The sequence below is a fragment of the Trichoplusia ni genome, chromosome 9, assembly GCF_003590095.1.
Source record: "Trichoplusia ni isolate ovarian cell line Hi5 chromosome 9, tn1, whole genome shotgun sequence".
Taxonomy (NCBI): domain Eukaryota; kingdom Metazoa; phylum Arthropoda; class Insecta; order Lepidoptera; family Noctuidae; genus Trichoplusia; species Trichoplusia ni.
Window position 1 is genome coordinate 11,652,676 of NC_039486.1, and position 25,222 is coordinate 11,677,897.

Consider the following 25,222-nt stretch of genomic DNA (forward strand, 5'->3'; position numbering starts at 1 on the left):
CTCCCCTTTCTCGTGCCAATTTCTACAGTCCTAGGCCAGCCTCATCCAGACTTGACCCGAGACCTTTACTATGTTATCAAAATATCACGCTTCTTTCGCCTTGTCTTGGCCATCATTCTGTCACCGCCTTAGTCCACCTGCCGTCACTTTGTCTGGCCAAGAGGCCTGCCCAGCTCCACTTCAGCCTCGTTATGTAATAAGTGAAGTGTATTGTTTTTGTGAGAAATAAATTCTTTAATCACAAATAAGTTAGAGGCAGACCCAGGAGGATGCTAGAACGAACTAACTAGTCTACATGAAACTGGTTCTGGAAAACTTGGAACCAGAAAGAGAAACTAGGAATAGGAAACCAACTTCTCTAATACATGTTAATGTTATTACTTTTTTCCACTGTTATTTTTTGCTCTTCTTATTTGTATCAACATGTAGCTTTGCAGACAGATACAAGCTAATATAATATTGCATATAGTTCAACACTCCAAGATAAAATACGGAATGCAATGAATTGTAAAAAAAAGACAACGAATGTACCTGTTGAGGTCTTTAATTTTAATTAAACTATTCATTCAGACAGAATTAAAATAACTAAATTGGTATAAGGTGGCAATAGACGAAGCAACTATCCGGTAACAAATGATTTTAGTCTTTATAGCAAAGGCACTTAAGTCTCTTTTCTTTAATTTGGCATTTAAATATATTTAAAACTGCAAAATAAATGACGTTTAGTGATCATAACTTGGCAAACACTCACCGTCAAAGGCAATTGAAGCCTAAACGCTTGGTTTTAATTGCCCATATGCTTAAGTTTAAATAAATTATATACTTACAATGCCATAACAAGGTTTCATTATAATAATTTAATTGATACATAAGTTCGTTTCACCTGTGGGATACAGCAATTTAGATGTAAAAAAGTTTAGTTAATCGGACCCAGAATCACACATTTCATGTAAAAAATTAATATATCGGTGTTCACACTGGAAGGATGAGACGGCCATAGGTTTAAGAAAGGCGTAGAGGTGACTACTTTCAATTAGGTGTAATTTTAATATTAAAGGATTTGGGGCGTAGATTTACCCAGTTGTGAGACAATGTAAAGAATAAATTCAAATGTGAATAAATAATTTACATTTTGACAAGGAAATACTTGGAGCTATTGGAGATGTAGGGTTACATAGGAACTGTAGCATTATAATCTACGATGAGAATCTTGACTTTTAGATCTTTTTATCAGATGAAAGTTTACCTACCCCACCTATTTAAATGATGTTTTATGTTACTGGGGAAAATCCATGCAATTGTATTTATCTATAAAAAAATAAAGCATTTCCCTTGATATCTCTATCTATGCAAAAAATGAGCTCATCGTCAGCTGACAAACTTCGTGAGACAGCGTTTTTGTATTCAACATTTTATTTCATAAACTTCGACTAAAAACAATCGATCCAAGGACTATCCGGAACGCGGTTTTGTAATTTATTTGTAGAAGGTCTAAATTGTAATTTGTCGGACATGCTGTACAAATTTGGAAAACCTGTGCCTGTAAGGGAGAATTTAGTTTTTCTAGTCAGTTATAAGTAAGCTTCAATATTAAAAAGGCACCCCTAAAAAATTCGTTAGTTCTCATCCCATTTCTTATAATGTTTCATTCCCCATAAAGCGATTCTATAATGATATGAAAGAAAATGAAAATAAAAGTAACACTTAAATAAAAAAAAACATCTACAAATATTCCATTACTAGCTATGCCTTATCTATACGGTTGTTAAGTCTACATTTGCACAATAGCGCAGGGCAGTCGCAGGTGGGTGCGTAAAAAACGAAAGGATTCGCCGCAAGCGCAGGTGCGCTCTCAGGTGCCGGGATTTAGGTTACAGCTTAGATTTAGCTCTTATTTCCACTAAATCGGCGACAGCTTGTAAAAGTCCAATTTTATTGGTATGTCATAATTGTACGGTCAGTAAAAAACAATGAAAATACAATCATATTAACAAAAGAATAACAAACAAAAGATTTTATTTTGTTATTCTGGCTGGATGCATGCTGAAATAAGATGCAAAGAAGCGAAAAAGCATGTATAAAAAACATGCTTTTTTTAGCTGTGATCAATATTGTCTATTAGACACGTCTACTCTTAGACGAAATATTAAATAGTAGACGAAACGAAAACAAGAGGTTTTTATTATAAGAATATCAAACTATTTAACGTTAAGAGTTTTTATCTGAACCCATCAAATAAAAACTCTTTTAAATCATTGTCAAAAGGTCACTGAGAATTTCTGTCAGATTTTTAATCTGGTTTCGCGTTCGTTTTTGCTGACAGTATGTCATAATGATTACACTAAATTTTTAAGTGTTCACGAATTACTTTTCAAATTTAGAGAACATTATTGCAATTAGCTTTTACGAGGTGTGTTTTTTTTAATTTTGTCATATTTAGTGGTCTGGTTCTTGGAAACATGTGTCAATTATTTACTTTTAAAAATAAGTTGATCAAGAGGGTTTTAAAGGGTTACAAATTTTTATTATAATACTCAGATAACGCTGATAAATGTTTTAAAAAGGTTTGGAAATGTGTTGGTACAAAGGATTATTTCTATAATATGAACATTTTGCTAATTATTTAAAATATTTTTTTTTGTTTCACGCATATTGCTAAAGATTTGCTTCTGGTTTTAGGAGGGCTCAACTTATTCTATTGTAAGTTAAATATCTTTATATATCGAAAAATATCTTTATAAACCACTAAAATAATTTTTGGCAATTATTAATGGTCAATGACAAAAAAAAAAAGATTTTAAAAATTAAAAATAGATTTCATAAAAAAAGTTGCAAATTGTTATGCACCTAATCATGAATGTAATTTTACATATTATTAAAAAAAAACTAGACCTTATTTTCCAATTAATTTTTTACACTCTTTCTTGTTTTCTACGACATGTTTCATCTCACAAACCTTTCATCCAGTTTAAGTCCTTCATAGTTCCAGCTAAGATCCCTACGAGAAGGTCATAGACCACACTAGCCATAGAATTACAGACCAATTGTTAGAACTACAATAGATCAGAAATCAACAAGTCCGCTTATTGAATGACCCATCATAAATAACCTTTGTGCGGAGTTCATTATTTTCATGACAATTGCTTTTGTTTGCTTGTAAGTTCCATCATGGTTTTCATGGTCTAGAAATATAATGGGTATGAGATATTGGCGGAGAAAGGTAGACGGGTCTGGATGTGGCTTCGTTAATTGCGTCGTTTCTTCTTTTGCAGCAAGAGTAGGTACTTAGGAAACTGTTAAGGGCCTTAAGGGCGGGTGTAGCTGCATGCTGCCTTATTTTAGACTTTAAAATGTGCTACTTAGTAGTCTCGTTTGAATGTATATATTTTTTTATTTGATATAACAGACCACTAGCTATTTACTTATGCTTGAATAAAACAGTTTCAATAAAAAGGTTAAATTTGGTTTTTTGGAGACATTAATATTGATTTAAAATTGCTATGGTTGCAAATCGTATGTAAGAAATATACTTACATTACAAAACATTCATAATGGATCAACCTAAAATATGGTTATAAAATAGTAAATAAATGTATGTTTGACAATTTACAATTACCGTATGTATGTCATCAGCAGTTAAAGATCCGACGCCAAGAAGATAATCCCAAAATATAACAAAAGACGAGAAAAAAGACACAATGAAATCCTTCTAAAACAACGTATTTGACGTGGATACAGAGCGCCGGCGCGGGCGCAGGCCGACAGTAGACAAGTGAGCATACCACTCTTAAAGTAATATCCTTTCAGGTGAGTAAGCGACAGCGCGCTACACGGAGATCCAGCGTCTCTTTTCCACACACGCAATAATTTACGAGGTGATGGTAGGCCGCAAGTGCTCCAGACACTCAGACAGCGCGAGGGCGACAGGTAGGCCTTTGTTCGAGAACAATGCACAATCACAGACAGACGGGACTTTTTGTGGCACACCTGATTACATCCCTGTCGAAATTAGGCCAAGGTTTTGTTTCATTTGCTTTCGTTTCGCTTTTATTTATTTTTTACCTTTATTTTCTGTAGGTTTGAGCTTTTTTTAGTTTCAGACTTTCAGACTAGTGTAGTATAAAACTTACAAGTAAAGGGGTTTTTTTATTGGTATAAAAAATGATTGTGAACATCCCATGATTACTTCCGCACATCTTAAACGCACAAACAGTTCTCTTTCTTAACACGTTTTTATAATATTAATATAGATAGACTATCGCTATTCGCTAGCTTCCAACAGATTCAAGAGGATGAAGAATTAGTTAATAGAAAACTGTTGTTGTTGTAAAACTGAAAATGTTATTAATAGCCCTCCTCCAAATTCTTATTTTTGTTATGCCCGACAGGGCCCACAATGCTCCAAAACTAATGTATCTTGTGTACCTACCACCTAAGTTCACATTGTGGAATGCAATAAATGTATTGAGATTGAGTATTGAGAATGCTGAACTGGTTAGGATTGTCCCTTTTTATTAATTACTAGCTGCTACTAGCGGCTCCGCTCGCTAAAAGTCGAAAATGATCCCACGGGATCATAAAATCGAGATAAAACTATCCTACGTATCAATGCTGGTTATAAACTATCTGTGTATCAAATTTCTTTCAAATCCGACCAGCGCGGTGGTATTTGGAGGAAAGAGTGAAATATCCATAAAAAATCACGTGTATAATATTAGTTGGATATCACAGAAGAGGATAGAAACTATCAAGATGTGACTTTTAAACAATCTTGTTGATTACCGCTGATTATTCAGTTGATTTAGTACAAGTGTGCAAGTTCTTTCAGCGATATGATATTATCATTACCCTTGTCATGCTACCTGGAATCTCAATCTTATCCTATTTTTTATCCTGTAATTAATTGAGCTTTGCTATTATCGGCACCTTGCAGCGCAGTTTATAACATCAATAGGTTGCAGTTTATGACAAGTCATACTAAATATCTAAATCTAGATTAAACAGCATTGTTTCGAAAGTAAATTTAGTCAATATAGCCGTAACAAAAGAATGTCAAACTCTTAATGAATCATCGTTAAGCTACGTTCAAAGTTTCACAACTCTAATGAGTCGATAAGTAAATACTGGTATAATACGGTTTGCGATACACAGATTTTTTGTAAAGCCCCGTTAATTGGCGTCGTCGCGTCCCCATTACGCAGCCTCCGAGCCACTGATACGCCTTTGCGCACACAGAATGCACATCTGGGAGCAATGAAGGACTTGGAAATCTCGAAAAGAACTCATACATCCAACAAAAATAACGAAAATCAACCGTAAGACGAGGGCACAGAGTTGAGTTTGATTATTCGTGTGTGCGACACCCATTGCTGCGAACACCTGTTTCAACCACAGCATTTATTCAGACTACGTGTATAAGAAATTGGATTTTATCAGTGTGGACTTTAGGTTCATTTTCGGTTGAGTGACCCTCGTATTGCATTCCTGTTTCGTAGGGATGTTCGCATAAATTATCGATGTTTCTCTCCGCGTGAGCGTCGAGGATACGTCTGTCCTTTTCTGTTGCTTGTTTTTGTTTCGCCGCCGCTGTGTAGAATGTGTGGACGTGAGACAAGTGTCGGGCGAGATCTGCGGCCTCATACATGTGTATGTTTGTATGTTGTGGATTAAATATAATGATTGTATTTTTTTACAAAAAAATAACCTTGATTGAGCGTTACATAAAAATAGTATTACGGCTGATTTAAGAATTTATGCTACACAATTTTTGTTCTTGAAACATTTAAATAGCCATAAACTATTCGTTGTATGAACAATTTGCTTAGAAATGAGTTAGTGGTATCGGTTCGTTTGTTGAGTCAAATACCACTTGATCGACGCCGGGTCACGAGGCTAGTTCATAATACACGAGGTGTCGGCGGCCAGCCGGCGCCACGGCGGCAAACGCGGCGCCTACAATCCTGTCAGCTATATAACAATGATGACCAACGCAAAACGACCCTAACCCCACTTCGAATAAAGCTCACTTTTCTATATCGTCTCTCACATCAGCTGTGATTTCCTTTCCATTTGAATACTCACTCTACCGCACTAAGAATAATGTTGGTTTTTTGTTAAACTCCCATACGATATTGAATTTGTTCCTCGATTTTGAATTCCGTACAACGACTAAAAGAAAGCAATTTTTTTAAGGAAGTGTTTTGTGTTTAGCGTTACATTAATTTAGTTCTTATGCAACGACACCCGTGTCCCGTGGCCCACGTGACGTCGCTGCATCGACTCGGAGTAATTCTGATCATTACATGTGTGAGATATTTTTCTTTGAAGGAAAGTTACGACGGGATTGGAGTGTGACTAATTGTCACTTGTGTTAATACTCAGTTTAAATACATGTGTAGTGCAGGCCGCATGGAGGTCAGTTATATTTGGCGCCACTCGCCGCCAGGTGGGCGCTAGTACTCGTGTTATTTCACCGGTAAATCTCATTTAACAACGATCCGCGCCCGAAGTAAGGGCAAGTCAATTAAACCCTGCCTCGGTGATTGACAGGTCATTGAGTAAGACCGCTTAGGTTTTTGCCTCTCTCGATATTAAGAACATGTTTTATTTTGGATATTCCAGTTTTATAACTAGGTATCAGAAATGCATGAAATTGAACGTGGTAAAGCTATTGTCGAAGGCGCGAACTTGACAAACAATATTTCATTCAACATCACACTTGGTAGGTCCAAATGACTCAAAGACCTCATCAAACAGCCAAAAAAATTAGGACGTTAAATAAAACGCGACGAGATTGACGCGGTTTCCTTACGGTCATGGCTAGGTGTCAAAAGCTTTACCTGACCGCTAACACCTACACAGGCCAGCGCTGGCCGCTGTTTACTATCTTAGCCGCATCATATTTGTTCGGGAGTTATCCCTTCACACCTCCGCACCGCGCCGCTACTCAAATTATAATACAAACATTATGAGCCAAACTTTTAGGAATGACACGTATTGTTAATTAACTCGCGCTTTCGAGAATCGTGATTATACTGAAAACAACAAAGCGGACATTCATAACCAAAATTCAAGAGTGACATTACACAGAACCATTATAAATTTTAATGATGCGAATATATTATACACCAATTGTGACTGAGTAAAGTGAAACCGACACAAATTAGATGGCAGTGAACTCGGCGGTTATGTTGAGACAATTATTTTCGATCCCTTATGACTTGAATTAATGTGGTAACCCCTCTTTAAGCCCATAAAAATTCACGACAAAACCTGTATAAACGGCTGGAGGCAAAACTTGGTTGTTTTGCGACTCGTTCCCAGAAATCGAGGAAATGTTCGAGCAAAAAGCCGACGGAACAGGATTTTGTATCGACATCGCCAAATCTGGACGCGTTAAGAAATGATAAAGAGGACGCCGCCACCGCGGCCGAGCGCAGCCTGCACCGCGGGCCGAAACACAACAAGACCAAACCCCGTTCTTACCAGAAAACATTCTCAAATATTACAGGACTTAAATAAAGAAATACTTCTGGACAAAACGAAAGAGGTACGTGATCGCTGGGGCAACGATAATAAATGGATGCATCAGAGTGATCTAGCACAATTTCCATTATCTTAAGGGGCATCATTACACAGTGATGACTTGCATAATATCTTCATCTGGCAATACATCTCCGATGATTAATATTCCGCTTTATTCCGCCGGGATATTTAGCATGCGACAGCTGGATCAGAATAAACGGCCAGTAATAGACCACGATTGTAATATCGATTATCCAATACGAATTTTGATAGGTGTCTTCTAAATGCGGCGTTCGCATCGCGAATAAGTGTACGTAAATGATCGTATGGTTATGCGTGCGTGAGTCACGGATGTTCACATGTGCATGTGGAAATAGCCTGTAAGTTAGTACAAATGTTGAGATACACGGCCGTATAGTGCGGTGTTGTGTGGCGATCTTCACGACAAGTCGCCGCCGACGGCCAGGGAATGCGACCGGCTGGCGGACCAGTGCGGACCCATGTATCGATGTTTTATGTCCTTTATCTTTATAAATTTTATTGCGGATTTAAATTGAAGGGATATTTTGACTATTATTAAAATGTTTGGAATGAATCGAGGTTTTAATAAGAAAACACAAAAATACTTTTCTCTTCTTTACTCTTCTTCCTTATATTCAAAGGTTGTTCAAATAATAAACGTGTGCATATGTTTTTAAGATTATGAAGCAACACGGATTTACAAAAAAAAATCTATAAATAATTATAAACGTACCTTACAGTATAACATAAGAATGAAAAAAATATTAAAATTTGAAAAGCCAAAAAAAGAAAAATATTAAATCAGTCACAAATTTTACCGCAGTATACGATATATCTAAAACACTTTTCAAACTCATCGCGCAGCTTAAACTAGAAAATCGACCACCAGATAATCGTATTACCGTACGATAAGATGTTGTCACGGAGCACATCTCTAAGGGCGAGACTGAACTGGCGCCGTGCTTTTTTACCCCGGCTGACTCTAGCCAACTTTATACCACGCTTCGTTCGCCAGTTGAGCGCCGCCAGTCGTACGGGGAGGATGTGCGCATCGTCGCACGCGAACACCACCGAACGTGCGCGAACGTAAAAATGACAATATAGTGCGTAACTTTTTTTTTCTTTCGTCTTGAAAACTGTGTCTTATAAAGTGCCAATACGAGTTGCCTTCAAGTGTTTTCGATGAAAAGGATTGTTTATCAGAAGTTTTTAATTGGATTTGTCTTAAGGATATAGAGATGTCGAGTTTTACGACTACAGGAGATGCGACGCAGGCTGCTGTCAAAGGTTTGTTTCCGATCTATCAACTATTAAACTATTATGTATATGAAGTTTTATGATCCTTAAAGGTAACCAAGAAAAGGTCCGATGTATTTCTCTTACGAAGATACTGCATTTCCTGGTGAGTCTTAAGTGACCGTAAAAGAAAAACAATAGCAAATATTCCGGCATATTAACTTTTCACTTAAAATACACAGAGACACTAGATTGAACTTAGACTAAAATTTAAAGCATCATAAAATAAGTAAACTCGACTCTACCAAAACAAATAACAACAAAATGTAGAGTTCAATAATAACTACAGCCACACAATTAATACACTAATCTCCGCCTATAATAACCGATGCAACTTGAACCCTTTAAAAAAAACAAACAACTTTAAAAACTTAATAAAAGGAAACACCGGTATTCTTCATAAACCCTGATGCCTCTTCATAAACCACTTTATCACTAAAAGTAAATCACTCATTACACCTTAAGATTATCCAAAACTATAATACATACAAGAGTTCCTAACAATGCTATTGTTTCAATGGTCAACCCAAATCTGATAGTATATGAAAATAGAAAACAGTAAGACATTCCAAAGTCAGAAAAAATACTCTCCTTTTTCCCCCCAATTGAAACAAGTATTTCCACTTCAGTTTATCATTAATCATTTTCAATCTAAGTCTTTGTAAGCGTATGTTCCAAGTGCTAAATAGTAGCAAATCCTCACATTTATTCCTAATCAGATTTTGGAAGATTGTGCTAAGGTTCTTGAAACAGTTTTGATACAAGTTTTAAATGAGATATTCAGTAATACGGCAGCGTTTGATCCGGTAGATTAAGCTGTCAAAGTTGAATAAAAAGGTTTTAATACAAAAGTCATAAAGACTTATTTGAGATACAGTACACATAGACACTATTTTGGAATAATTTCAAGGGGTACAAGACAATCGTTTCCCTTACAAACTTAGCATAAGCGGTTCAGTGATTTTCATTGATTTCACTCTAAATACTGGCTTACAGGAGTTCCAAATAAATAAAGCAATAGACAGTGGACATGATAATTTTGATATCACCATATTATGCAGGTGTTGTTTTTAATAGAATATCAGCTATACGTGAATTTGTAGGGGACTTTCCCGATGAACAATATCTACCTATCAAATACAATCAGAGAGATAGTTAGCTTCAGGCTTTGAGACGCATTGATCTAGGATAAGACTCCTTTTCTATGGCCCTTCGTTTCAAAGAAGCTGAAATCAGACCAGGGACTGATGATTTTCGCATAAAAAATAGTGTTTAGTTGATCCACGAACGTGAATGAAGGCATTCAAGTCATGTGGAATAATAGCAGACCAGTGATAACAATTGTATCATAATGGCAAAGTAATCTTATCTTTGACGTATTGACTAAGCGATGGCCTGCTCCGGTTTGCAACTGGTTCAATCCAGTTTCGGTAACAATCTTTGACTTTAGTGATATTTTTTTTATGTTTTATGAATTTGATATTATCCATAGGTATGATTGTAAGTGTGGTTTTATAAAGTACTACCTAAGTTTAGATTTGGATTTATAGGTGCGGAAGCAATAAAGTCGTTGACTCTACGTTTCATGCTTAGGACTTGCTTTCTACGTTAAAATTGTTCCAGCCGACTTAATATACAACGAGCATATACACCATCCCGTATAAGACATAAATAGGTGTCAATACAATTACTATCTTAAATCGGCTCTTGAGATAATGCACTCTACCTTTTAATTAAAACGGCTTTTATTTTTTTAACCATACGTAACCAGGCGTAGTCACATAATTACACAGCCAAAAACAAAAGTTCTCATCGTAAAATCTATCGAAACTAATTATTCATATATTCCGAAAAACAAACGGGGCAGGGACAAAAAACATGCACATGCTAAGGGTGAAAACCCTAACAAGTGAATTACTTTACCAACCAACGTTTGCCGCTTTGCCAACGTAAAATAATTCTTAAGAGTAATGTTATAAGAGTCATATAAGTGATGCGGGTGATGTTAATACGTTTGTATGTTTGTACACATGTTGCTAGACGGGGGTCGAAGGTTTGAATAGACTGTTTTTTTAAGAATCACCGATTACCAACCCTATTACGACAAGTGTTATTAGTGGAAACCGTTCGGATTGTGTAGTTTTGTAACCCAGAATTAATTGAAAGAATTACCACTTTTTTAGAATTTAAATATTAATCATTGTGAGTCAATGATAAAGATAAATCAAAATATGAAAATGTAGAGTCAAAACGTTGGTCAATATTATTAACACATGTTTATATTTTTATAGTAGTCACACAACTTCTTAAAAAAAAATCGCGACACCTCTTTTCTCAAAAACAAATTATAATCTACAAAACAAATTTAACAAACAATTAGTAACAAGTTACGTCATTCTAAAAAAAAACTACAATCGACCAATAAAGGGACTGTTTGTCGCCACATGACAAATGACGTCACACTTGCAGACCAGATGTGTTACCCTAATACCAGATGTAGAGACATATGTATCACTATTGATTAGTTTAAATAAAGGGTGCGTTTACGCTACTGTACAAATGTAAAAAAATAGATGAGATTACTTTCAGTAATTTGTAGAGTCAAATGAAACCGGTCAAGTGTGTGTTGAATTCGCGACAGTGAGGGTGTCGTTCAAATACGCAAAAAAAAATATCTGTAGAAAATCTCAATCGAATTTTCGACGGTATAAACTAGTGTTGCTTAACCTCGATTTCATCTGCATAGCTGCAATAGGTCGTACTTCTCTTCCAATCATGGGGTTAGAAATTGCAATATACACAGAGGTTTGAAAGGCGAAATGGTAGTTTCTTAAACAGCTATGAAATTATACGCAAAAAGCTTCAAGTCTTCTAAAATGATTCAAAAAGAACTTCATAGTTTTAGCTTCCACCATAACATTAATTGCGAAACCATAAGAATTGCTCTTCTAATCATCACAACATAGGTAGTCTGATGATAAAATCGATAGTTCACATAAGTCGTTTCACAATAATTTGCAATATTTTAAAGTATCTAATCTAGCAGAAGAAGCGATTTTTATCATTCTGATACATGCTGTAGGTACTGGACAGGAAATTCAAAGAGGCTGTGAAAAATTTCAGGACAATCGATTTACTTATACCACATCACTATTAAGAGACCAATGGACTTTAGATAACTAAAAATTGACAACAAAGAGGTAACAATGCACTAATTATACAAAATCCACATCTCTAACAATGGTCAGCATAACATTTACATGCCAATCTAGCTTACATTAGATAAAGTTCGTAAAAAACGCGTCAATCGATAATATCGATAATAATCGATTAGCCTGTACCTATACTCTGATACCCGGTCTGTAGTACATTTGTACCGAACCTTTGTACTCGAGTACACACATCATAATGCACACCACTCGTTTCTGTAAGTACACTGAGTACATTGATATAGCGATAACATTAATCTTTCCGTATTATGTAATAGGTATTGGAACAGCGAGACTCACGATGATATTACAAATTAAGGAATCTGATTCCGTATCTATGTACATTGGTATCTGAGTATATATTATGGGTGTGTTGTAGGTGACACAGTATGGCATACGTAATCGCTATCTTTTGGTTTATATATCTCAAGGCGGTGTGACGTCACGAACGCTGTTGACTGCTTTTTGTTTAGGTTTTTTTTTTTAAATAAGTGACGTAGAATTGTCGAGTGTTTTTTTTAATAAAATGTTTATTGTATAGACGTTGCTTGAGCTTAAGTAGAACTCTATGTGACAGTTTAAATTATAAGGTAGAGTTAAAGACTATGTCATTTAAGAGTGAATCGAATTTGTTGATTCGAAGATACAATATTGTATTTTAAGTAAGAGAAAAGCTATATAAGCCCTTAATGCGAAATAAAAACTTTCTTTGAATAGATAAATAAAGAATTTTAACTTACACTTTTATCAAGACTAGAAAATAATAAGTCTAATCGTTAAGATCGGACACTATCTAAAATGTATGTGAAACAGGTAATTTTCCACCGGATTTAAGTGAAATATCTAGGCCACGTGAGCCATTTAAACGATAAATTGTTTTTAAAGGAAATACTAATAAAATAAATAATGATAAGAAAAATATGATAAAGGAAAAGGATTTTGTACTTCACTTACGATGATATTGAAATTGTCATCTGATGATCTCATAGTCATGTAATCATAGATGATGCGTTGATACTTGGTATATATTAAAGCTTTTGTTACATATGATAATAATACCTACTTCCTTAGACCTTAAACAATGATAATCTTCATTAAAATGCTTCAGAGTCTGCATTGCCATTGGTGCTTTATTCCTGAATCTTATTATAACTTCTCATAAATTTATGACATCTTAAAAGTGTGTAGTTATGATTGACAATTGGTTAGATTTTAAAAACAGAAAGTACATTTCCTTTTTAAATAAAATTTTACTTCTATTTTGTGAAACTATCTGAAAAAGACCGTTAAAAGAAAAATAAATAAATAAGCAAAAAGTTGTTGGTTGATAACATTTTTTGCTGGGTTCCGTTTTGTTGCAGCCCACTACAATTTTTACGACTGGCAATATTTTGAAACAGCATTATTCACGTGCTTAGTAGCACGTGCTTTTACACCGGATGCCTTATATGTAGTTTGTTTGGGTAACAGCTAGTGCTACAGATAAGCTATCGTAACGTATAATTCGAACCTTCAACTTTAAAACAATCAATGAGGTTACATGGACCAAATATTGGCATAAACTGTCGTATTTCTTACCGGATTTACCCGAAGGTTTCACGGCTAACTTAATTATTATTAAGTACTCAATTAACATTAATAGGGATATTTATTCCACGCAATGACTATGTAATTTTATGTCATTTTTTGTCACCAAGAACGTGAGTGAGATGTTACGCCTTGTATGTAGTACGGTGACGCCATTTGGGTTTCCCAAAGCAATGATACGGAATTTTAAATATCTCTACGAAATGTCGTAGAAGTACTTACAATAAATGACAATTAAAAAACTTTAAAAGAATATTATAACATTTATAACGTTCTATAACAATAGTACATTATATAATAACCACAAATGAGGCATCCGGACAAAGAATAAAGAACAACGATTCTCTTTATAAAACGTAATTTTCTTACGAAGATAATCGTTTGTGGCCCATGTCAACCTTGCAAACTTTTATTGTTCAAATCGACCCCATCTGTCAAGTTGGTACACACATGCACGCTCAATTGTTTTATACAGTCCTTTCAAATGTGGAATAGTTCTCAACATCTGTTCTCTGGAAGCCAAATGTTTTATATTCAAGATATTATTACTGGCCAGTGTTAAATGGAACTGTCTATACTTCAGACATTGTTTCATTCTTACATTCAATTCGGTAAGTTGAACCAGATGTTTTTTAAATCTTAAAATATTATCGGTTATTATTTTTGCATATAATATACATTAATATTAAAGGGCTGACGTAGGGAAGCCAAAAATTCTTCGAAAAAGACAAAGAGAGGAAGCGAACGGGTGGGCAGATATAAAAACAAAGATCGACCATACTTCCCTTGCGTTGCGGATATAAAAAAATGTATGCACAAAAAACTGTCGTCCTGAAGACTTAGAAAAATTATTGTAATTTACATAAAACCTACGCGGTATCGAAAAAGATTTGAACTTAAAGTTTCATTTGATTTGAAGTAGTAACATTACGTTGTGATGACCACAGAGTTCGCAATTACAAAGGTACTTATTCTGGCCGTGCTTAATATTTAATTCCATCCAATTCCGAGTGATGTGAGACTTAACATTTAAATTAAGTAAGTAATGTTTCTTCAGGCGCCAACACGCTGAACGTTTAAAGGCCTCGTAAAGTGCGCTCGGAGCATGCGTGGGCGCACCCGAGATCTATAAATCGTATAGATTTCCAAGCGCTTTCATATCGATGTTTCCGCAGGATACGACTTTTTTATGGCGTCTTGTGCGAAATTGTTTGATAAGGTCTTGTTAGGTTTTTTACTGCACTCATATTGTTTCATATTGTAAAATACGTTATTGTTTACCCATAACAATATAATGCAGTCGCTCTAAAAAGGCCGTAATTCAAAATAAATTGAATTACGAAAATATACTATGTAGCTTTGAATTTGGAAGGTTCATAATGCTACTCTCCTACTGATAGTTCGTATCGTTTAGTTATCACTCTCGGTTGGCGCTAAAAGTGACGCTTACTCATCTTTACGTCTATGCCTTGTACTAAAAAATTATCACACTTACCATGACTTTAATAAGGAATAATTTTTATAGTACTACATACGATTCAAACTAATTCTCCTATACCTGTATAGGGATTTTGAAGGTATGATTTGGTATAAATAAAAAAATAAGAAGCATAATAATTATATGTCATTGCTGTCCTTAATAAGTTATAGTACAAAGATGGCAGAATGACTTAAACTAAACAGGTTTGGAGAAAAGAGTTCCGAGTTCCCATTCGCGGCAAGTGGCCTATTCCGCGATACAGCTTCAAAGATCTACTGATAAAAATTGTTGCCTAATAAATAACCTGCCTTAGAATACATGTTTGGATATTGTATAAACATTATAACAGAATTCAGATGATGTTTTTAGTTCTAAAAACTTTGCTGTAAAGTTAGACAGCCTATTTCAAAATTGGTAACTTAATGAGAACGGTTGCTTGCTTACTAAAGCACAATGATATACCTACGTGCATCTCTCACACTACGTGCGTATTAAAAACATTACTAACATAAAAAAAATCTCGGATCACGCATGTTTTTGTTTATCCGCCATGTTTACGGCTAGCGTCACCGCATTCCGCGCGCGCCAATCACGCATTTGCATTAATTTGCTAAGAGCCGAATGAATTCGAGATTAGCTCAAGATAAATGACTGCTTAATTTGAACGGCGCTTAGTTCCAACTCGTTTCTAAGCGACGAATCCGGGAGATGGCGCCTTTTATTATGCAAACCGATTATATCTGCTGGTGACGGTGACGTAAGACTTACTACATATACCATATATGCTTTGTCTCATTGGTGAACGCCGTGGCATTCCATAGTTAACGACAAAGGCAGAAAACGAAAGAAGTTGGACACGTAATGATTTTCAATTGTTAATGTAGTAGACCTAATTAGAAAGCTATGGCTCTACTTTTGACCGGCCAATTTTGTGTAATATAGGATCTCTTCATCTGGAAATTTATGATCTATATTTTCACTATACCGATCTTCAAGATCACGAAATACCCTCGATGGAATGTGTACCTCATATTGAAAACTTAAGCCCATGACCCAATTTAGTAGTGCCAAATTTTCCAACCAAGCAGTTTTGCTCCCTAAAAATATTACGCCGAAACGTCACATTATGTAAAATCGACAGTTTTTACGTGTATTTATCGTCACACAGGCGCCGTTGCGAGGTCACGTCTTGCGGAACATATGCATTTAATAGACGTATTTGTTCCTCTCTATTTGATAGACGGTCAACCAAAGATTTCACAGATTGTAACTTGTTACCCAAGCCTATTAAACTTTCAAAGCTAATTATTAAAAGGCTGTAAGTCGGTTTCCTTTGCTCGATTAAATATAATTAAAGACTTTTTTTAGGGTTATACAGTTTTTTTTTCAGTTGAGAAAGATTTAAAAAATCTTTCTTATAACTGCTACTAATACAAAAATATCAATAATTGCCGCCCAATGCATATAATTCAAATTATTTTTACATTTTTTACCATTGAAAAACGTTTAAATTTACGGCAATCATTGACTATGCATGCGTTTTAGTTTTTGCATGACTACAAGGCATTTTGCATTACAATATGCTTAAAATCTAATACAAAAATTTTACTCCCACTGCTAATGAATTTCAAATATTCTAAAGAACGCTAAAAGCTAAAAAATATTATTTTTCTTCACAAAAACCTCCTTTATCTCGCTTTTATAAAATAAAACATCTGCACCGTATCTATACGGAAGTAGGCAAATACATTAAAAATGGTAAGTAAGTGTCAAACTACTGAAAGCAAAACAAGTATTAGGTCTAGTAGATTAATGACAGTTTAAAAAAAACATCATATTTGTGACATTAGCATTGCATTATGCCAACGGTATAAGTGGGCTAGTCCAATCACCTCCACAAATGCCTTGCCACATCTGTTCATACCACAAAGCCTCCCAACAAATAAGTATTTATCAAACTGCGTAAAACATTTATATATTATTAACATCGTAAAAAGTTGTTTTCGAGCCGTGATAAATGACCTCCGTGCATATTTTTCTCTCTAACTGTACCACGTTGTCTCCCCGCTGAAGTATAATTTGGCCGTTTTTTACGCAAAATTCTATGCGCCAGTCTAGGATTTATTCAAATCCGGGCCATCAGAATTGTGAAACAAATGACTGCTGCCAAAATGTCACAGCGATGCAATTTTTCTAATACCAACCAGGTGGTTTTATCCATTATACATAGATTCGAAGATGACAAAAAAATGTTACCGAGACACTTTGAAATTGAAATATTTTTTTACAGCCTACAACTGGCATCGCAACGTTTTTCATTTTCTTATTTTAAACTTATGCATTTTAAAATAAATAATAATTTTAAATACGGAAACAAGATGGCGTTCATACTTAGGTATATGCTAGTGCTATAGACTCGTTAAAACTATGCTGTCCAAAATCCTATGTTTAATAGTAGATAAGTACAACTCAATAAACTTAATTCGATTTTATTTCGTAAGACACACATGCATTTTCGGATCTCTATTCCTGTGTATTATTTTTTAATTGATATAATTATTTGTTTATTGAATTGACGGATCAAACTACAACTACAAAAAATCTTACGTGCAATTCTAATTTAAAAAAAAATCCTTTCATTTTTTTAATAGCAATAGTGACAAGGAAGTCCATTTACAGCCACTAAAAAATACAATACAACTTTTATAGGCACGTGGCTACCAGGTGCGGTCCACAGACACAAATGTTGAGTCTACATGAGCAAAACAATGGGGTATTTTGACTCCAGCGGACACTACAGCACAGTTGCAATGTTTGAACAGTTGGTAACAATGGCCCCACTATTTTTCAATACGAGGGGAGCTTGCCAACGTTATAACATAATAATGTTGTAATACCTTTAGTATTGGTGTTGGAATTTGGTATCAATTAATACAAGAATGTATAACGGACATACTCGGGATGTGTAAAACATATCGATAAAATATTTTATCGATAAAAAAATTAAAACTGAGAATCGATTTCTCGCATTGAGGTTAAATAAACTTTTGTTATTTGATGTGTATTATAGGAATAGTTATATGGAGTGGGACACGAGTTAATCAAAAGGCACGATTCAGTCAGATGTGCGGATCGATTGCACGAAATTTCCGAGAACCACAACCCTCGTGTGAATGTGTAATCGAATCGCGTACGGCGCCATCATCGACTTCGAAGTTATACAACTATGCTTTCTTAACTTATGTATTCATTAATACTAATTTATATAGCTATGCAGCTATATATGTGTGTTATTTAATAAGTACTGTAAACTTTGGCGTCTTAGGGGAAGATATGGGCAAATTTAAGTCTAATTAAAACTAAGTTATATTTCTGAATTTCTGATTAATGGCATAAATTATGAATGTGACAGATCTTACAAAAATATTCGTTTGAAAATCGAATAAGTATTTTTTTTCATCGTATTAGTAATAGTTGACTATTCGTATATGAGCAAAAAGTATGAAAACAAATATAATAGATAAACATGTGATATAAAAAGGCAATATTTGACGCATAACGCGGGAACCGAACCAACTGATACATTTCACATTCAACTTAATTCTTAGAATGTATTCAACGCAGTGTATAGAAATATACTTAATGTATTGTAATTAGCTACTCATGGTTAAAGAAGCGGTATTTAATGGTGCTTCCATAGGTAACGGCGACCGAGCGGCGCCCAGTGCCGCCGCCGAGGCGCGTCGCATACGTGACTAATGTAACGATCCCGCCGGGATTGCGGGATCCGATCCCGGGAATGTAACACCTCTCCTTATATCTACGTACATACACATAACTGTCAATAAAGTATTTAACAAGGCCAGGGACCATTTAATGGAAATGCTAGCTAATCGACTTGAACTTTCTGATTGGTAGTATTTGGCTGCGACTTGAGAAGTAAAAAGAAACCTATGCAACATTTGAGATAGTATTTGGCTCAAGATAAACGAATAAAAGGAAATGAAATAGAAGAAAGGAACGTAATCGTAAGATTTTCATGTGTTACTAGCAAAGACGTATAATTTAATAAGTTAACAAAAGTGAGTTTCCCTTACGTAAACGATTGCGACTTACAACAATTCCACTAAAAGTATTAAGTAATCTATAAAACTAAATAGTTTTGAAATCTAATGGATTAATCAGACCAGCATTGCACATGCGGGCCCAAAGCGGCGCCATTCGTAATGTTTGTTTGGTGAAAGTCGTAACATCACGACTTCTCATACATTAAAGTTAGAGGACCGTGCGAATGTGCGAGAGCGGACACGACAAATTAGTCTGATTTTTTTATCAACTGACCGCTCATCAATTTCTCATTTAGTCAAATAGTCACGTCAACTAAATCCCCTGTGATTGCCACATGTAAAGCACATCACTAGCCGCCTTGATTTTATCGCATTCAGTCTATTAGGCTGAATGACAAGTTCTTGTGCTTTCAATATAAAGTTACAATCAGTTTAAATTACACAATAATTAAAATGGATATCTTCGAACAAAATCTTAACAGAGTTGTGTATTAAATTCTGTAAACGAACCCATTAGATACTTTACTTAATGTAGCATTTTAACGTGATAAGGAACGTCTCCGAATTTGAAAAACAATCTCGTTTTTCTTCGGGCGCGTTCGGTTTCTGTGAAATTTGGCGCCAGATCGGTATCTAAACGCGTGGCCCAGGTTTATCGGATGAGATCGACACCCATTCAAAGGCCGAGTCCCGGAGCGGGCGCTTTGAGGGCCCCTCAACTCTTTGTTTTAACACCGACGGAGAAGACCCGTAATGAGCTGGCCGGACCCCAACCAAAAATTTATTTTATTGTTCAACCACAGTGATATATTACACTTGTCGTCTCAGAAATTTACATACGATCAATTAATCATGGAGCTTTTTTTGAAATCTTTTAATCTCATGTATTGAAAGTCACATCCGGCTAAAGAATAAAAATGAAAATTAAGACGAACGTTAACAATTCTTAATCTGCGAATACGAACTTTCTACAACAATTGTATCCAATCACGAAAATGTTGATCACCATCTCATAAATACTGACATCAGCCTACGTAGCCATCCATTTTTCATTAGAGAAACACAAAGAAATTCTCATAACGATTAAAACCTCTATCAAACGTAGGCGGTGCTGTCTAAGTTCTATCCAATCTTTTTTTATCGATATAAAAACACCTGTAGTGTGAGAAGCTTCGTGAGCGCGACTTACTCGCGTCGCCATCTTTGTTTGCTATCGATAGAAAATGTAACGCCTTAATTCCGTGGGTGTAAAGTTTAGACTGGCGTGATTTTGTGTATCTAACGGCAAACGTTATGTTAAGTTGGAACGCCTCTCCGGCGCCGCGGCCACCCGATTATGAGCAATAAACTAATTCCGGTAGCGCGACCATTAAGAATGTACGATTATACATATTAGTAAGTATTCGCTTCACTAGCGCTGTGCTAGCGTCGCGGCTTGTATGGAGTGCGGATGCCATTACTATTGTTTCCGAAAAAGTTTAAACGTCACGTGACATGAATTTGACAGATGAGCGGCGCCAAAAACTTTGTAGGCGCACAGATATTAACTTATTACACGTTTTATGGTACTATTAGGCATGTTTTATATGATTGTCTGTTGGGATTCACAATAAGCTACGTTGAATTGGGATTTAAGAAGTACCTACCTTTCTATAAAAAATACCTGAATTTGATCATAAATAATATGTTTAAAAGAGGAACACTTTTTTTTAAGAGGTTAGTTCTGACATTCTACTTAGACCTAGCTTTTATATCAATTTCAACGCAATGTACTTATAATAAAAACAACATCTCCATAAGTAGAGTCAGTTATCCGGTTTTCTTGTTACAGGATTCAATAAATACAGCTATAATATGTAACCTAGACTAAAACCATGTTTGAGATAATGTAAAGTTAACATCCTGCAATAAAATACCTAAATAAATAAATTTTCTACATTTCGCCAGATTTAAAGATAACATTTGGAAAAACCACGATCAACACAAAAAAAATGTAAATTGTTAATAATACGAATATTTTAGAATGGAATGCGGACCATGTAAAATAATATGATAAAATAACAATCGGCGCCGCGCCTGCCCATATGGACGCAAACCTGTTTCATATAGTTAATAAATACATGCATACCGACACAATGTTTGTTAAACGCACACGAGATTACTCATTATGATCGATATTATGAAATTTTTATGCAATAAAAAAATCGCAAAAAATTAGGTACAAGCTGTTTAGCCTAAAAAACATCTCTGGTTTATTTATTTGTTGGTCTTAGTAGAGATTGTAATAGTCTATGGTGATTAAACCCTTTTTATTCCAAATCAACAGATGTTAACCTCAAAACACGAATGCAAATTGTTAAAAAAGTTCGCTATATTTTATTTTAGTCATTTACATAATATTTGAAACATATCTCATAATCTGTCCGTTGCCTTTAATCTCATGTGTAGTGGTACGACGCCGCACCAAGCGCCGGCGCCAAGCGACTGGCTGAACGAACACAACCTTGTCATATCCATTCCGATTTAAAAAAAGTTGATTCTAATTCTTATTTTTACGACATTAAAACATTCAGATTTGGTTTTTCCAATGAAAAACGGATGCCCATAAATTAAATATCTGGTTTTGAAACATTTGATTTAATAACATTTCTCTATGATTAGTTTATGGAAATAAATAACGCCAACTTGATTGTTTTGTTTGAAATTGGAATCGTTGAGACGGATACAATTACATATAAGAAACTTTTATTAAACCTTCGCATCTATTGTCGTATCAAAGTGCGTAAAGCCGTCAAATCAGTATATTTTGTAATTAAATGCTAGAAAATCATAATTTTGAATATTCTGCAAAAAAACCTTATTTAAAATAGAATCTCCTATCAGCTCTAATATTTTGGGTTATATTAATACTATCTAACAAAGTATGGATTATAGGCACCTAATATAACATAACGCATCACAGATGCTTCTAAGTATATTGCTTGGTATATAATGTCCGGTATAATTGTTTATTCATATTCATAGCCCATTAGATGTGTAGGAGGCGAGTGAGCGAGACGTGTTACCGTATAGTGGGGCTAATAAAACAGCGTATTTCTATAAGAATTTATTATTCCTTAAAAATACTACACCTCTTCTATCGCTAAAGCGTTTATTTCCGTAATATTCTGTTTTTCAAAGGTATCAGGTAATATTGCAATTTATCTTATCGTGAATTTTATCTGGATTATTTAAGGATTATGACTGTTATTAATTTAATGTGAAATTTAAAGTGTCCGAAATGAGAACTGTCAAAAGTCAATGCGGAACCCCGAATTAACTCGCCTACTCCGGTTGGGTCCGAACTAGTAAAAGGTTGCTAAATGAAAAGATAGAGTAAAGCTACAGCATTCGTCCAATAAACTAAACTAAACATGTCTAAGTTAGGTTAATATAATATGATTATAAACATGTCCACCGCATCTAATAGCTCCACATTACTTAAGAATCGAGTCACATCGTGCCACTATAACGAGAGTCGGCGCCGTTTGTCCGTCTGTTCGCTTTTTGTTGCGCGCGCGCAGCTTCCGTCGTGATCATAACTTCCACTAATAGGTTACGTTGTCTAAGTAACCCGTAAACGTCACTAGCTTTACCATCGACTACAGACTATAGAGATAAAGACGAAAGTTTTATTCCGTTGTTTATGGATTAATTTTGTCTCTTTGACTTAAATTTGGAATGAGACTGTTGGTCGGTTATTTTGAAATTTTAAAGTATGTGGCTAAGTGCTAACGGTTTGTTTTAATTGTTTCAGATCGCTTAGTGGAGCGTGATGCGGGCTTCGTGTCCGGCGGTGACGACGACGACTCGTGCTCGGGGCCGGCGCACTCGGACGACTCCGGGGTCCGGCTGGTCGAGTCCGACTCCCGCGGGAAGCGAGCCCGCACTCCCACGAGGCTACAACCTCCCAAGAAACGCATCCGCCTCAGCTCACGCGACGACCTGCCCAGCCCCGAGAGCGATACCTCACCCAACCCCTTCAGGCCGTGGTCTTTCACCGAGGAACCTCAAAGAGAACCCCTATCTTTAGTGAAGAAAGAAACTAGCCTTTTACGGCAGAGAAGAAGGCCGCTAGAGCCCCCACCACCCCCAATCCCACCACCACCGGGCCCGCCAGGCCCACCCAGGGTACCACCACACCCGGGCGTTGTAGAACCCTACCCAGAGAAATCTAAACCTAGGGAACAAAGAAACTACAAAAATATGACCCGAGAAAGGAGAATAGAAGCTAATGCTAGAGAAAGGACAAGAGTTCACACCATCAGTGCCGCATTCGACACCCTCAGACGGTCAGTTCCTGCGTACAGCCATAACCAGAAACTGTCCAAACTATCGGTGCTACGGATAGCGTGCGCGTACATTGCGGCGCTGTCAGCCGCGATAGACCCCGAAGCTGACCTAACAACAGCAGTGGATCAAGTAACGCACACCATTCACACCGAGGGAAAATTGAGAAAGAAGAAGGACGACCCTTGAACTATTCGGAACAGAAGTGTTCGAACGCATTCTTTATTCAAATTATTACCTTGATCGGTTTCTGACGTACTTGACAGTTACGTCATCCATTATTGAAATGATTTGTTTTGCACAGGCAAAGGTCTTGACGATACTGCCTAGATGTTATTCTGATACCTTATTTTTGCATTCATGCAAAAGTATTTCTTGCTGCGTACCATACTATTCATATGAGACTAGAAAGTCATGGATAATTATGGGACATTACGCAGAGGCCGATTAGGGTCGCCACGTTTCAATTAAAACCGTCCTGCGAAGCCTATTCTCTTTGCTCGAATAAGTTAGTACAAATATGGCAATAATATTGGTACAGGAAATTTAAATATACCTAGTAGATATGTAAATTGATACGATTAAAGTCTGTTTAAATTGTAATTACAAAGGAAAATAATCGATGTAAATTCGGGCGATTTTAAAATTGTAACTAATTCTGCATAGCAAAGCTTGGTCTTTTAAAAACTTCATAATATGAATCTCAAACTGGCTGGAATACACGAGTCAGTAATAGTAAAATCATAGCATTAAAACATTAAGGGAATCCATTACAAATTAAATCATAAATCGTATATTTCATCAAGACCTAAAAGACATCAATTTAATGGAACTTCTAACATTGTGTCTTCTTCGATCTAAGAAACCGTCGATTCTCTAATGTCGAAACTGAAATCGATTTCGGCGAATCCATTTGAAATTGTTCCCATTAGAAGATCGACTCAGTACAAATTATAATGTTCCTATTTCAATTTTATTCCGGTCGTCTGACAGATGGCGGAATAGAACGATTCCTACTATTTTGTAATTTAAAAAGACAGGACTGTCATTGTCTCATGGTTGTAATGTTCCAATTGCCTAAATAAAAAAAATAAACCTGTTTTGAACATATTCTCTGAAATACAATTCGTATTTAGAAGAATTCTTAAAGTTTACCATTCCTCAGTCCAGTATTAAATAAGGCGAAAATAACAATAAAACTGTAAAATTATGTATTTATGGCTTTAATACAATATATTTATTACAATCGAGTCAGTAAATTTAAGTGAGAACTGTATAATCTGAGGGCACGGCAGTGCCCCTGCCAAGTCTCGAGCAAAACGGGCACGGCCGTACCATCTTTTCTCGAAGCGATTCGCGGCTGTTTCGCCCCCCCTGTATCTTCGACGTGGACAAAGCTAGGAGTTTAGCTTTTCGGGGAATAATAGTAGGCATTAGAACAAGCTTAAGTTCGAAATTACATGCCAATTGAATTAATGGTTTAGGAGTTACGGTCGATCAAAGTTACACCATTTTGTCACTCACTGACTCACTGACTCACTGACTCACTGACAGATCATCAAAAATCTAAGGTACTTCTAGCAGACTTAGAAACTTCAAATTTTGCACCAAGATAGGTCCTTAGCCACATATAAAGGAAAAATTATAAAAACATTAAAAAATAATATGCCATAGAAAACAATTTTATATTTGCGGTTTGGCAAGAACAT

At 35.7% G+C, this 25,222-nt stretch overlaps 1 protein-coding gene across 1 annotated transcript; it reads left to right on the top strand.

The window, feature by feature from the left end:
- The first annotated feature begins 8,347 nt into the window (after positions 1–8,347).
- LOC113497319 (protein atonal homolog 8) lies at positions 8,348–24,696 on the top strand. The gene is made up of 2 exons (XM_026876830.1): positions 8,348–8,832; positions 22,981–24,696. The coding sequence occupies exons 1-2, from the start codon at positions 8,784–8,786 to the stop codon at positions 23,700–23,702; spliced, it is 771 nt and encodes a 256-aa protein (XP_026732631.1). The 5' UTR covers positions 8,348–8,783; the 3' UTR covers positions 23,703–24,696.
- The last annotated feature ends 526 nt before the right edge of the window (positions 24,697–25,222 follow it).

What these genes read in the sequence shown, in the direction of transcription:
- LOC113497319 (XM_026876830.1), top strand. Translation starts at nt 8,784, where the DNA reads ATGTCGAGTTTTACGACTACAGGAGATGCGACGCAGGCTGCTGTCAAA. An exon ending in GACGCAGGCTGCTGTCAAAG is followed by an intron (nt 8,833 to 22,980) that starts GTTTGTTTCCGA and finishes TAATTGTTTCAG; the next exon opens with ATCGCTTAGTGGAGCGTGAT.